General features: G+C 42.6%; 1 protein-coding gene across 14 annotated transcripts in view; it reads left to right on the top strand.

The window, feature by feature from the left end:
• Nucleotides 1-15,448, top strand: part of Sox5 (SRY-box transcription factor 5) — a 1,013,558-nt gene that overhangs the window by 894,622 nt on the left and 103,488 nt on the right. For all 14 annotated transcript variants that reach the window (XM_052719126.1, XM_052719123.1, XM_052719124.1 and 11 more), the window contains one exon: nt 7,277-7,365. In XM_052719126.1, the coding sequence (XP_052575086.1) occupies nt 7,277-7,365 (89 nt within the window). The remainder of the gene's footprint in view (nt 1-7,276; nt 7,366-15,448) is intronic.

The raw sequence follows: 15,448 nt of genomic DNA, 5'->3' as shown, positions 1-15,448 counted from the left end.
TTTGCCATTTATGAATTCTCATAGACCCCATGTCCACTTCAGAGCATGGCATGTTTGTAAAATATATTTTGAGTTTCCTTAATAAAGAATTAAATGCTACATTAGGAAATTTCTCAGCCACTATATTTCTCTTTATTTCTGAACTTGGGGCAGTTTTCAACATATTTAGCTCTGAATATTTGGAGCTTGAAAAAATTAATATTGAGGTAGACATGGCGCAATGTATGTGAATTTCACATTGGGTGGAAACAGCCACTATGGTGTGGTTCCTTGGACAGAATGCTTCTGAAATGTGTTGAAGTCCTGCTTATGATCATATGTTAATATTTTAGAAGCCGTCTGTGACTGACAATACACAATAGTTGTTAATACTTCACTCATTTCTTCTGCCAAAATTCATTGTCCTCCATTCCCTTAAGTGCCAAGCCCATTGTACACAGCACCCTTACACCAGTATTGTGTTCTATAGTAAAATGTCCCAGACAAGTTGGCTTAGTCAGGAAGTTTCCTCACAGCTGTAGGAGGTCTTAGAAACAAGGCAGTTCTTATGGAGCCTCTTTCCTTGGCCTGCGTGGGGCTACCTTCCCTCCATGTCCTCCTTTGCTCTTCCCAGGATATGTGTGTGTGTCCTAATGTCCTCTTCCTATAAGGACTCCGGTCAGGGTAGGGAGACAGCTCAGAGTGCAAAACTATTACTGCATAAGCCCTAGCCTGAGTTCAGTCCTTCACCCATGCTGGGTGCTCCAATCCTCACCTGTAGTCAGCACTCTTAAGGTGAGCTGAAAGGTAGAGACAGGAGCATCAGCCAGAAGCTTACTGGCCAGTTAGCTGGAGTGTGTAGCACAGAGGGCAAGAGAGACCCTGCCTTAACAATATGGGAGATAAAAACTGACTCACAAAAGTTGTCCTCTGACTGCGGTGTGTATACGATGGCATGCACATGTACACACACACACACACACACACACACACACACACACACACACACACACACAAAATCAATTAATTTTAAAGAATGGACTCCTCTTATATTAGATTAAGGCCTATCAGCAAATGCATTTTACTTATTCATCTCTGGAAGTCCAGTTATAGCCATACTGAGGTACCAAGGATTAGGACTTCACCACATCAACAGAGGCTACACAATTAATTCAGCCCATAGCACACATATACAAATTGCTTATTGCTTATGACTATTTCATATATTTACATACATTTACATATGTACAATATGGTATGCACACAACATTTGTTTATATACAAACATAAAGAAAGGAAACTGTGATGTTAGTCATGAATGTAAGGAGTAGAAACAATATTCTAAAGTGTACATTTCAAAAAAATGCTACCGACTAGTCTAGACCTTAACTTGTGACCTTTACATACACATATAGCTTATTACTCTTTAGATGTTAGTGATACAGAAATCCAAACCAGCTTTACAAGTGTGCGCTCCCATCCAAATGTACTTGGGAGCTTGAGTTTCTGAAATTTATCTAGGTCAGCAAGTCCACCTGTTACTTAATCTCTCTAGTGATATTGTTAAACCTGCATTTCTATCTTTTTCTTTCTTTCTTTCTTTCTTTCTTTCTTTCTTTCTTTCTTTCTTTCTTTCTTTCTTTCTTCCTTTCTTTCTTCCTTCCTTCCTTCCTTCCTTCCTTCCTTCCTTCCTTCCTTCCTTCCTTCCTTCCTTTCTTTCTTTCTTTCTTTCTTTCTTTCTTTCTTTCTTTCTTTCTCTCTTTTTTTGTGACAGGTTCTTGCTATGTAGCTCAGGCTAGACTGAAATTTGCTATATAGCCCAGTATGGCCTAGAACTGATGCTCTTTCTGCCTCTGCCTCACAGCTGCTAGAAATACAGGCAGGAACCACCCACCCTGGCCAGATGCTCCTTCCTCGTCTGTTGCCTTTCCAGGTCTGTGTATCCAAATCTCTTTGATAATGGAATGTAAAAAATGTCTCTAGTCTCAGGCCGTATTTCTGTTCCCAGTCTGAGCATCGCACTCATGTTCTGATATAGGTTTGAAGGCCTACTTCTTGTCCTCTGACCCTCTGACAGTCCCCAAAGCCACAATGACTCCTATCTCCCCCTTTAACTAGTCTATAAAGCCTAAACCCTAGAAGCCACCCGCCTATAACTCCCATAGCACTCAGCAATGGCCTGTGCAGCTGGAACACATTCCTGGATAGGAAAGATTAATGTACAAGGACTAGAGACCCAGATTTGTTTAATCTTATTGTGTATGTCTCCCATAGCACCCAGCAAATTCCTAATCACATGGTGGATGTTGCAAGTGCTTATTAATTGATTAATTTACAACAGGGGAAGTAAATTATATAAATGAGTTATCACTGTGAAGAGCACCAGAGCCTGCACATGAGTGCTTTAGTTAATTTTAAGATTGTATTCATTAAATGAGGAATACAGATGAATTACAATGTTGTAAGCATTTACATGATCGATTCTAATAACCATATGATTATAATGTTTACCATTTTAGCTAGTTTGTACAAATGTAATTCCAATTTTAAACGTTTCAACTTCCCTCCATTGAATCAGTGTCATATAGATTAAGCAATTAATAACACCAAATGGCAGTAAAGCATAAGACATCATCTGCCCCTCCCCTTGTCTTATGTTTGGTCTGTCTTTACCGAATGTTCCTCGTTAGCAGACTAGCCTGCTATAATGTTTGCACATATTTATCTCTTTAAACATAAATCCTTCCTGGTCACACTGCTTCTGCATTGTCTCTTCCAGGAGTTATCAAAAGTGAAGATGCTTGCAGGTCACCTGGAAATCCCATTAAAATTTAAATTCTGATTCAGAAGCTATACTGCTTCTGATTTAACAAATTTTCCCAAAGCTAGGTGCTATTACCTTTACCCTAATTCAGCCACACTGGTGCCCAAAGCTTAGGATCTTTGACAATTATCACCAATCTTGATTTGGGAAAATCCACTTCTAAGCTCTGTTCTTTGGTAGCTAGCAGGCTTCAGGCATCCTGACTTTGCCTGGGTGGACAGCTCTTGAAGACAGTTGTGTGCTGGCTGAGGCAGGGGTGGGGTAGATTGGAGGCAGGAGTAGGGGCAGGGACCTCTTTAGGGAGTGTGTTGTAACTCTACCTGACAAAGTTTATCCTGTTCTGTGCATTTGAGGATAATCCCACACTGTAGGTGAGAGGGATCACATGACTAGAAATACCAGGAATTAAGCGTCTGGTGCATTGGATTCAGGGTAGACTTGAACTGTACAATTCTTAGGGGATGTGGCCTCCACTCAGGGAAAGTCACATTTTAAGAAGCAGCCCCCCCTCACAGCTGCCTCTAGCCCCCTTTCTCCTACCCTCCCCCTTTCTCCTACCCGCCCCCTTTCTCCTACCCTCCCCCTTTCTCCTACCCTCCCCCTTTCTCCTACCCTCCCCCTTTCTCCTACCCTCCCCCTTTCTCCTACCCTCCCCCTTTCTCCTACCCTCCCCCTTTCTCCTACCCTCCCCCTTTCTCCTACCCTCCCCCTTTCTCCTACCCTCCCCCTTTCTCCTACCCTCCCCCTTTCTCCTACCATCCCCCTTTCTCCTACCCTCCCCCTTTCTCCTACCCTCCCCCTTTCTCCTACCCTCCCCCTTTCTCCTACCCTCCCCCTTTCTCCTACCCTCCCCCTTTCTCCTACCCTCCCCCTTTCTCCTACCCTCCCCCTTTCTCCTACCCTCCCCCTTTCTCCTACCCTCCCCCTTTCTCCTACCCTCCCCCTTTCTCCTACCCTCCCCCTTTCTCCTACCCTCCCCCTTTCTCCTACCCTCCCCCTTTCTCCTACCCTCCCCCTTTCTCCTACCCTCCCCCTTTCTCCTACCCTCCCCCTTTCTCCTACCCTCCCCCTTTCTCCTACCCTCCCCCTTTCTCCTACCCTCCCCCTTTCTCCTATCCTCGCTTGACCACATTCACTCCATGTCCATTTTCTCCAGCTTCTCTCCAGTGAGACCCAGTCCTAGTCGCGTTTCTGTAGGCCTTATCTTACCCCAATCTTCCTTCCAATAGTCAACAGATCCCAGAATGTCTTCCTGTCATTCCCCGTTGTTGTGATAACATCCCCTAAGGAAACCAACTTGGGGGAGTTGCATTAGCTCACAATTCATAGTCTCACATGGCAGAACAGTCAAGGTGGCAGGGACTTGAAGCAACTAGTCACCCCACAGTCAAGGGCAGAGAGAGGATAAATGTGCGCATGCTTCCTCCCCAGCTCACCTTTTCCACTCTTAAACAATCCAGGATCCAAACCCAGGAAATGGTACAACCCACATGTCAGCCTGGCTTTTCCAGATTCAGTTAGTGTTACCTACAGACCATGTTTCTCTTACACTGAGAATTTCTTCCTGGTCATGTTAACAATTAAAGCAACCATTGCCCACTTGTTCTTAAAGTTACAGAGGCCTCAACATTCCCTTTAGATTATAAATGTTAATCTGCTTCAATCCTAGCACCTGTTTACTTGGAGATTTGTTTTCAACCGTGTTTACTCCTCGCTGATGTTATCAGGGCTTATAGCTTCAGATTTAGATGGATGCTTACCTCTCTCCACGCTCGGAACACAAACACCAAAACAGATTTTCTTATTCCTTCATGTAACTCCCTCAGCCTCCTACCCTAGCATGGCAATCTCATTTCTTGTCTGCAATGACCCTGTCTTATGTCAGTGTTGGAGTGGAAACTCTGGAAGTCACCCTGGAACCAGTCCCTGCCTTGTCATGAAACAGCCAACATCCTTGTCAGTTGTGTCCCCTCAAATGTTGAGCTCCCCCTGCACCACCCTGAAGTCCCAACCCTTGTCCATGCCTTGCCACCTGCTACACAGAAGTCTGCTTCTGTGGCTTCCACTTGCTGGTTAAGGAATCTTAGTTCTTTTTCTTCTTCACATTTGGGGTTCACTTTCCTCTATAGGATAAACTTAGATGCCTTAATATTTGCTTATAGAACCCTGAGTAATAAGTTACCAACTGGCCCCTCTATAGCCCTGTTCACCTCTATTTCAGCACCTGCTCAGTCGTATAGACACTCTGGACCTAGAACATGGTATGAGACTTCTACTGTATGCCAAGCCTCCAAGAACATCCTCTCTCTGCCTGGAACACCTTTCTTTCTCACCTGTCCCCAGATAGATTTTCCTTAATTCAAATTCAACTTAAATATGACTTTTCCAGAGGTTTCTTTGATCTCTTAGACAAGATCTGGGGGACCCAATATATGTTCACAGAATTTTGTATTTCCTTACTAAATGTTATATTTTATATGGACTTTTTCACTTTCCTAGCCCACATCAACTATAAACCCCAGAAAGGGCAAATCTTCAGAGATCCATCTCTGTTTGAAGTCTGGAACATATAGATAATGTTGGGTGATATACTTTATTGTTAGTTTTAACTGTCAACATGACACAACCTATATGACCTGAGGAATTATTTAAATCAGATTGGCCTGTGAGATTGTCTTGATTGTTGGTTGCTGTGGAAGATTCAGCCCATTGTGGGCAGCAACATTCCCTAGGAAAGGCCCTGAACTCTATAGAAATCTAGCTGAACAAACACGCAGGCAGCATGGGTATATACATTCAGTTCTCCCTGCTTCTTGTCTGTGAGTGTTATGTGACTAGCTGTCTTGAGTTCCTGCCTTGATTTCCCCTTAATGAGGGAAGGTAACCTGAAATTGAAATCCAAATAAGCCCTTCATTCTCCTAGCTGCTTTTTGTCAGGCTATTCGTCACAATAACAGAAACAAACCGAGCATATTATCTTTAGAATGAAAATACAAAACATTACCTATACAAAATCTCCATGCCAGTACAAAATATTTATTATAGCACAAAATCACAGCTAAGTATAAAATTAAGAAAACTGGTGAAACAAAGATGTGAGACTCTGTGAACATGCACCTGGGGGGCCTCTCCAGAAGCCTACAACTTGAACTTCCCCTCATTCCTAATAAGCTCCCATGTTTATGTTAGACGTTTTCAGGGTTCACCTTCCAATGCCAAGAGCAACGTTTACCATTTACCTCAGGTACTCAGTGTTTTCAACCGACTTAGCTTAACATTGTTTATGCATTCTTCAACAGGATCTTTCATGAATTCATTTTTGTTTGTTTATTGAAACAGGATCTCACTGTGTAGTCCCTACTGGCCATAAATGGCAGGTCCTCCTGCCTCAGGTTCCTGAGTGGTGGGTTTATAGACACCTGGCTTCACACATTCAATTTCTAAAACCAGTTTAATATATTAGAAAATTTGTTTTTATAGACATTACTTTCAATTTCTTGCTATATCATATGTCCAGTGGTTAACTAATGTGTACTGTTGATTACATTACTAACACACTAAGCACACTAAGGCCACTAAGCATTGGACCTGCGTTACCTCTTATTATGCAAATATTTCTATACCTGCCTCAAAAAGACACAAAATAATCTATGTATACCTCTAGTGTCTGCATTTTTACGGAATATATGATGAGAAAAACTAGATGAATTTTGGACCATATTTTTTAAGATACAATTTTGAAAGATCAATTCATTTGTTTGTTGCCTTTAAAATATACTTTTGTCAACATTTATCTCCAGGAAATAAAGATGTCCATATTCTCTATAATGTCAAAAAAGAAAAAAGAAAGAAAGAAAGAAAGAAAGAAAGAAAGAAAGAAAGAAAGAAGGAAAGAAGGAAGGAAGGAAAGAAAGAGAACAAACATGAAATGTTTTCTTGACTCTGAATTTGTTTACGACCTATTAAAGAGATTATTTGAATCCAGGTCATAATACAACATTCAAAGGATTAGCTAATGGCTTAAATCTTTGGTGTTTAGCTTGTTAAAATGAAAGTGAGTTTAGTTAAGTTCCATCTATGATAAGACTGAAAAGCTGGCACAGAAGGACTTGCTGTGTTCCATCAAGACTGCAGTGGTGTGTGTGTGTGTGTGTGTGTGTGTGTGTGTGTGTGTGTGTGTGTGTGTGTCCAAGTACAGCCTCTGAACCATGCACCCCCCAACCCCCCCATTTTCCTAAATACATCATGAAAAAAGGATGAGGTTTCAGCCTTAATTGCTTGCTCCTTTTATTCACATTCCTCTCTCAGCCAGGGTTGTGAAGAGTGTTGGTAAAAGGCTACACAATAGAGCTTTTCATTAGGCCCCAGCCAGGCACACAAAGGCAGGCTTTTGGAAAGAGTGAATGCAGGAGTTTAATTTGCAGGTGGAGAGGAGATAAAAGGTGCTGAGGCCTCTATTATTCTCTTACTTAGGTGACCCTTACCCTGTTCAGCTGATCCCAACCACCATGGCAGCTGCGGCAGCGGCAGCGACACCAGGCTTAGGCCCACTCCAGCTGCAGGTAAGTCTGGAGACAATGCAGGGGAGGCAGGGGAGGCAGGGGAGGCAGGGGAGGCAGGGGTTAAGTAAACGCAGAAGACAGCCATTATCCTGTTAGCACAAGCTACAACCAAGGACTGAGATTTTGGTCACACATCTGTTTTGTTTTTACATTTTTTGATCTGATCCTCAACCCAAAGATTATCATCAAATTTGGTTCTGAACTAAATATCACTTATATTCTGCCATTGCCTGGTAAGGTTTAACAGTGTGAGCTTTGGTTTTGTTGTTGATAAGCATCATGATTCTGTCATAGAATGGTCTCCATGAACAACTAACAGGCTGTCAGAGTCACCTAACCATACCCATGATCCAAGGCAACTGAACTCAAGTTTTATTTAAAATCACTGATGATGCCTGGTGTTAGTAAAGTACCCACAACCATCTGTTCTCCTTGCTTACTGGCAGATCATTTGAGCAAGCAAGGAAGAGTAGACCAAAGTCAGCGGTTGTCCATTTGAGCTTGAGTTTATCCTGACATCCTAATAGAGACCTTTTGCCTTCAGATTGTATATTTCTAGTGCAGCCTGGAAAGTCAATAACCTTACCAGATGCCCAAGTGATTTTAGAAATGATGTCTCTGAGGTTGAAAAGAGAATCAATACGATTTTACTAGAGGGAACTTTCCTTATCTCAATTTCTGAATAGGTACCTCATAAAATATTCCATATGCCCCATTATTGTGAGACTGTGAATTATGCAATTAATGAGAACAGATGATAAGCTAATACTCGGTTCTATCTCCTCTTGGAGAACTGTTTTTACAAGCTTGGGAAACACATTACACAAAGCCAGAAGTCCTACAGACATACTTCAAATAGTTGAGTTGTATCCATGATTGTGACTTGCCATAGATAGTATTAGTATAGATAGAGTTTTGCATTATCTCAAGAACTGGGTACAGCTGATGAACACACCAGTTTGTCAAAAGACTGGATATTAACAGAAAGAGACACCAGTGTGAAAGCTGAGAGACTGTTCTATAGAGATTATAACATCCATCCCTAGTTAATCTTTTCCATGAAAAACTATCTCTTTGAGCTAGGAATACACCGGGAAGTATTGGGGCTGTGAGGACAATAAAATTACTATAACATTTGTTATCCTTTTTGACGGTGTCTGGGGAATGACAACAATATGGGAAAGGGGTTGTAATAGGTAAGACACCAGAAATGCAAAGATATACTCATTGTCTATATTTGTTGTGGGTAAAATATTTTTTCTAACTTTTTCAAAGAATGGCTTACATTACCTGACATTGAAAACGTCTATGCTTGTAGGTGATAGAAAATGTCTTTCACAATAAAACTAGAAGAAAAGACGTTTTTTAAAGGGAGTGAAAAGAATAGAGGAATAAAAAGAAAAAGGACGGGCTGCCTCCACAACAGATTTGAATGTGGAAACGTAAGGTTTTGAGATTTGGAATACATGTTGAGAGTTTCCTCCTGCTGGGAATCACTGGGGAGAGAAGGTGACTGCAAGATGGATGTGACCACGGAGTCCTGCTTCCGTCCTCCACTACAGAGTAGCGTTGCTCAGCCTCTAAGCTGCTTTCCCTGTAAAGATATATTAGAATATTTGACATAAATTAAGTTTGATTTCCATTCTGATGTTTTCAGTATTTCTCAAGATTTAAAGTATGAGTTTCTTTACTGAGAGTCAAGGAAAGTGTTTGATACCAAACAGGTTTACTCTTTCTTTAAACATGGTTTAATCTGTAGCAGGGCAAAGTCCATTTCTTTTCCCTTGATAATGGGGTCTTGCTAAGTTTCTCAGTCTAGTCTTGAATGTGCCCCACTCCTCCCCGAGGTGCTCTGTGTAGTCTTGAACATGTTACTCTCCTCCCCGAGTTGCTCTGTGTAGTCTTGGACATGTTACTCTCCTTCCTCAGTTGCTCTGTGTAGTCTTGAACATGTTGCCCTCCTTCCTCAGTTGCTCTGTCTAGTCTTGAACATGTTACCCTCCTCCTGAAATTGCTCTGTATGCTCTTAATGTGTAATCCTCCTATCTCATTCTTGGAAGAATTACAGGTATGCATCCTCATATGGCCTATGAAAGGTTTCCATGTAATTGGTTGTGTATCCACTAAAGTTTATAATTTTAGTTAGGATCCCAAAAAACCTCTATTGTGATATTAGAAATTGTACTGTAATAGAAAATTGGCCATCAGAACATCTTCACAGAAAGCTATGAGTACTCATAAATGTAGTTCCGTAAACACATGCACATAATTTCATTTTGCAATTACGAGAAAAAGGGGGACAGTATTTACATGCAAAAAAATTTGCATCTTTGCTGCAGAGCCTGTGAATCCTTCAACTTCATCCTGCTCCTCAACTGCAAAGACAACTGTTGTCTCCTCCCCATCCCCACTGTAGACCTTTCCTGATGGGTTTGAGACAAGTCATCTGCAACAGTCTTAACACTTACAGTACATCCACCTCCACTGGAAAATCTGTTTCTGAAATGCTCTGTCTGAGCAGAATGTAAGACAGGAACCAGTTTTAATGCTTTCCAAACTCTGCTTTGAAATCTGTTAGTTTCCGTTGTCCATCTCTTTACAATGCCTTCAGTAGACTCCTTGTTCCCTTCCAGGGATTAGAATTCAGCCTACTAGAAACTTCATTCACGTGTCTAGTTCACATCTCACCATCTATCTGGCCACTATTAGGTCAGAAACCCAGTTCTAGAGACCAGAAATGAAGAAAGAGGCCACTTGCACGTTTCCTTCTTAAGCACTCACACCACCTGTGGAGAAGCTGAGTGTGTGGATTTCTTGGGCATTGATCAGTTTCCCAGTAAACTGAGATGGATGGGTCTGTCAGTAAAGGTCTCCCACCTTCTTTTGGTTGGGACCTGCCCCCCACCCCCTACCCCCGTTGACAAGGGCCACTGGGTAGCAAGGGTTCTACCCCTTGCTTCCTACCCCATGTTCCTTCACAGACAGCCTGAATGCTTGGTTGAGGCTCTCTTCGGTGTTCCCTGTGGGCTGTGATGGTACCACAGTTTACAGCAAGCATCCCACCCTTCTCCGTCAAACCATTCCAACTCAAGAAAACTCCGCAACAGAACACAAGTACTCCCTACAGTTACACACACTCCCAATCTGTCCAGTCAGGTTTCCTTTAGAACTCTCTCATGCCCCTCCACCTCAAGCGGTGAGGCTTTAGGTTTTGTGACTTCTCAGCCAACCAGTTGATAAAGAACATTTGGGTTTTTCTTTTCTTGTGACTTCTCCAAGTTCTGCCTCCACACTTTGGGAGGGAGAGAAGAATGCCTTCTCCATAACCAAGACCTCTTGAAGCCACGGGCCTAGCTTTCTCTCTTTTCATCCTGCTCTCTAGATACCAGCTCACATATAAAATGCTGTGGGAAGCTGGGAAAGGGGACATGAGAAAGAGTCAGAGGCAGGAGGCACAAGACCGGTGTTTGGAGAACCAATTCAGTCAGGTTTTGGGAAAGGGAGCATGGTTACGGTGCTGATGGCGCCAGCTGTTGCTTTTGTTTGTGTTTGTTTAAGAACAGTTGATTCTTATGATCTGCTTGTTTTGTTCTCTGCTACTGTTTGATGTTTCCAGTTGTTCTGGGTGAGGAGTGGTGAGTCCAAGGGCACTCTTCCCAAGATGGCGGTAGGAATCCTCAGCTGAGGAAGGAGCAGAAAGAACAGTGAGGAGTTACGTATGTACCCCTGGCAGACATGCACTGGTCTTAGTCTATGCTTGTTCCTCACTAGAAGGGTAGAGAAACCTTAAACAAAACTGAGATATTTTCCCTCCCCTTGGGTTCAAATACAATGGTTTCAATTTAAATAAAATGCCATGGTAACTAATGTTGCTTGCTGCTGGTGAGACTATTTCATACTGTCATAGGTGAGGATTTCCTAGGACTATCTCATTTAATTATTGTCACAAAATGTAGTGTTAGATGTTAGCAGCTCTCTTAAACAAGGAAGGAAGCTGGGCAGTGGTGGCGCACGCCTTTAATCCCAGCACCCAGGAGGCAGAGCCAGGCAGATCTCTGTGAGTTTGAGGCCAGCCTGGTCTGCAGAGCGATATCCAGGACAGGCACCAAAACTACACAGAGAAACCCTGTCTTGAAAAAAACCAAAACCAACCAACCAACCAAACAAACAAACAAACAAACAAACAAACAAGGAAGGAAGCTTGAGCACAGAGTTCCAGCTCCACAGTTTTAAAATCACTACATTTGGTTCACCATGCCCAGGAGATTTTATTTGCAACTCTAGAGTCCCTCTCTCTCAAGAGGTTCCCTAACTCAGTAACTGGAGACTAAATTGTAGCAGTTACTGACTGAGTTCTTTCTGGAACCACAGTGAAGAGTGGGAATGACAGGGGTGGCTGTCACTTCAGACCCCGAGCTTTGAGGTTCCCACCCCTTGGCACAGATTCTAGTTCAAATACTTTCAGGACCTAGATACGATGGGGAGTTCTGAAGGTCTCTTTGCACTTGTTGACCTGATTTACCCAACCATCCTGGTTTCTCTTGAAGCCGCCTTGTGCGTATGACTCTGTCCCCTGTATAGCACTCTAAGACAAACCAGGTTCTTTATTAACGGACAGACATGAGAACAATGAGTCGAGAAGACCAGCAGAATGGCACACCCCAGATGACACTGACTTTTTTTTTTTTTTTTTTTTTTTTTTGGTTTTTCGAGACAGGGTTTCTCTGTGTAGCTTTGCGCCTTTCCTGGAACTCACTTGGTAGCCCAGGCTGGCCTCGAACTCACAGAGATCCGCCTGGCTCTGCCTCCCGAGTGCTGGGATTAAAGGCGTGCGCCACCACCGCCCGGCGACACTGCCTTTTTACTACTTAACTGTTATTTTGTGGCCCTGGCAATTACTACCATATGTAATAAATAGTCCTTCATATGAAAACTGACCTCATTGTGTATTTTAATAGTAGTGAAAATATTTCAAACATTATCATATATTATTTTATTTTGGAGAGAAATGAATTAATCTCAATTACGAATACAATGAAATGAACGTGTTACACCAATTACTTTTTTAAAGAATTTCTTTCTCTTAGAGCAAATTTGTCTTTGTGTCTGATGCCTCCTACATCTTTTTTAAGGTTCGGAGCCACATGACCACCTGTGTGTTGGCCATGGAGAGGGAAGATGATATAGATGTTTACATAGACTATGGACTCAGCCCCAAATGGACCGCCCCGAGGGTTGTCTTCCCCCATGTCTAAGCTGTTCACTCTCTGCTCTCAGTGAGTGTTCTCATTCCCTCTCCTCCTCCACTTAGAAGCAGGCATGCTATCCTGAGCTATATGATCTCTGACCCCATCTGTGCCCTTCACTGTGTGTTCCTTCCACTAAACACAACAAGAGACCACCATTTTTTCCATTATAACTGAATGCGGGAGGCCAGCTCGTCTTTCGTTTCTAACGGCCCTAAAATAGTCTCAGGCTCAGTCTTGCCAGCTCACTGCATTTTCTTTTTATTGATCAGAATGATCTTTTGACTTACATCTTGTTCCTACTAAAGTCCTTGGATGCCTTTCTGATGACTTCATTTCTTTCTCCCTTCTCCTGAAGGCCGTTGATAACTGTATCCATTGTTCTTTTCATTGCTGTGACCAAATACCTGACCAGATGCAGTTGAAGGGAGGGGGCATCTATTTTGGCCCCCAGTTGAGGGGATACAGTCCATCATGGCAGGAAAGCATCATGGTGGAGCTTGTGGTTGCCATGGCAGGAGCATGAGGCTGTATCCTCATCTCTTGGCAGACCACAAGGTGATAAAGTTTATGTCCATCTAGCATTCTGACTTTTCCTCTTTTAGTTAGCCATGGAATTTTGTCACCCGCATTATAGTGGGAGGTCTCTCTGCTGTTAATCTTCTCTTGACACTCCCTCAGAAACATTCCCCAAGGTGTATTTCCTACATGATTCTAAATCTTATCAAATTGTCAATGTAGAGTATCCATCTCATTTACTCAGCCAACTCAGACTTACCCTTCAGGTTTCATGTGGAAACGTTTATTCTTTAGGAAAGACTGTGTTAAGGCAATTGTAGGGTATTTCTAACTTCTACTACCTATTGTCCTAGTCAGGGCTATTTTTGCTTGAGGAAATACCATGACCAAAGCAAGTTGGAGAGGAGAGGGTTTACTTGGCTTTTACTTCCACATCACTGTTCATCATCAAATGAAGTCAGGACAGGAACTCAAACAGGGCAGGAACCTGGAGGCGGGAGCTGATGTGGAGCGTGTGGAGGGGTGCTACTTGCTGCCATGCCACTCCCGGCTTGCTCAGCCTGCTTTTGTATAGAAACCAGGACAAACTGCCCAGGGTGCCACCGCCTGCAATGGGCTGGGTCCCCTCGCATCAGTCACTAATGAAGAAAATACCCTACAGGCTTACCTACAGCCTGATCACGTGGAGGCATTTTCTCCATTGAGGCTCCCTCCTCTCCAGTGACTCTAGCTTGTGTCAAGCTGACATAAACTAGCCAGCGTACTGGTTTCTACCAATCAAAATCCAGATATCAGTGGCTGACATTATTTGAGCTTCACCAAGTGCTTTCTGTGTGTTTTGAACTCAATACACACATGTTACATAGAGAGGGGAAGAATAAAAGTTAGCATTACAATTTCAATAAACTATTTGATTTTTTTTATATTACTATCCTGCAATAAAATAAAACTAAGCTCAGTGCTAATGGTTTCCTATATAATCTCCATCTTTTAAAAATAAGGAATAACAAATATAAAAAGAAATCAAATGCACAATTTTGATTTATGTAAGAATAGAAAAATAGTTTTAATTCCATAAGATCATGTTAATATTTTATATAAAAAAAAAACTATTCTTAGTAAAATGTTTGAAAATCACTGTATGTGGTTGGTGCTATGGTATTTGCAAAAATTAATTTGTAACCTTTCTTGAAACAACTAGGCCTGTCCCATGTACCCCAAGTCTCTCCTGTCCCTTGACTTGCCAAACAGACTCTTAGCATTCAAGTTTCCAAGAAGCTCTTCCTTCTACACGACTCCCTTTGCCTAGAATACTCATTCTCACCTTCTTTTACTTATGGTGTGGTTTCACCTGTCTGAGATCTACATTACTACACTGTTTAAATCATAAACCAACATTCCTGGCAACACCCTGTAAGCATTGCAGCTCGGATACAAAGGTATCCTGGCAGCTGGAAGCCAAGGAATACCACATAGTCACACCGCACAACAAACCTCACACAAGAGATTTATTGAGCGGGAAAAAGCCAGGAGGGTGGCTGCCTCTGCTCAAGCAAGAAACAGCAGCAAACTGAACAGGATAGAGGGCTTATATAGAGCTTCTCGGGAAGGGGGTGGAACTTTTCAGGGTGGAGATTGGTGGGATTTCATGTCCAGAGATTGGGCTTTTTGCTCTGCAGGATGGGGATAGGGTCCACCAGTTAACCTGGCAGTTAGAGGTCCTCGGGGGAGGGGCCTGGCCACTTGAGTGGCTTGAGGGGCTTATACACCCCACTTGAAGCTCCTCTTTGCACTCATCTGCCGGACTCCTTGTCTGTCTCCTGGAAATGGTGCTCCATCCTAGGACAGCACCTCCTCCTGGCTGCATTGCACCTCAAGGAACCCAAAGGATGCCTAGCAAATGTCAAGTGCTAAGCATCTATCACATGCTGAGGGTAACAAGAGTTTCCAACAAAATAATGCAACGTAGGATTAATTTCTGAAGCAAGTTGTACTTAACTACCAGGGGACTTGGTGGTTATTTTAGTCTCTATTAGAAAACACTTGGGGTATGCGAAAGCTCTAGCTACCTCTGCCTCTGCTGATTGTTCCTCCCCTTACCTTGGCATCATAGTGGGCTGCTGCGTAAACACTGTGTGTTTGTGCTTAGGGCAATTGTCTAATTCTTTTGAAGTCATTATAATTTACCAATGAGAGACGAAAGGTTGCAACATCTAATCATTCCTATATTATATGCTAAAATGTGCACAGACACACACAAGAATACATAGGCTGGAGGTGCCTTTATGTGACACGGTATGGCTCATCTTGCCAAGGCA

The sequence above is a fragment of the Peromyscus californicus genome, unplaced genomic scaffold (assembly GCF_007827085.1).
Source record: "Peromyscus californicus insignis strain IS unplaced genomic scaffold, ASM782708v3 Scaffold_6__1_contigs__length_162567912, whole genome shotgun sequence".
NCBI lineage: Eukaryota > Metazoa > Chordata > Mammalia > Rodentia > Cricetidae > Peromyscus > Peromyscus californicus.
The sequence above is the reverse complement of the archived record's forward strand: the minus strand, read 5'-3'. Positions and strand labels throughout refer to the sequence as shown.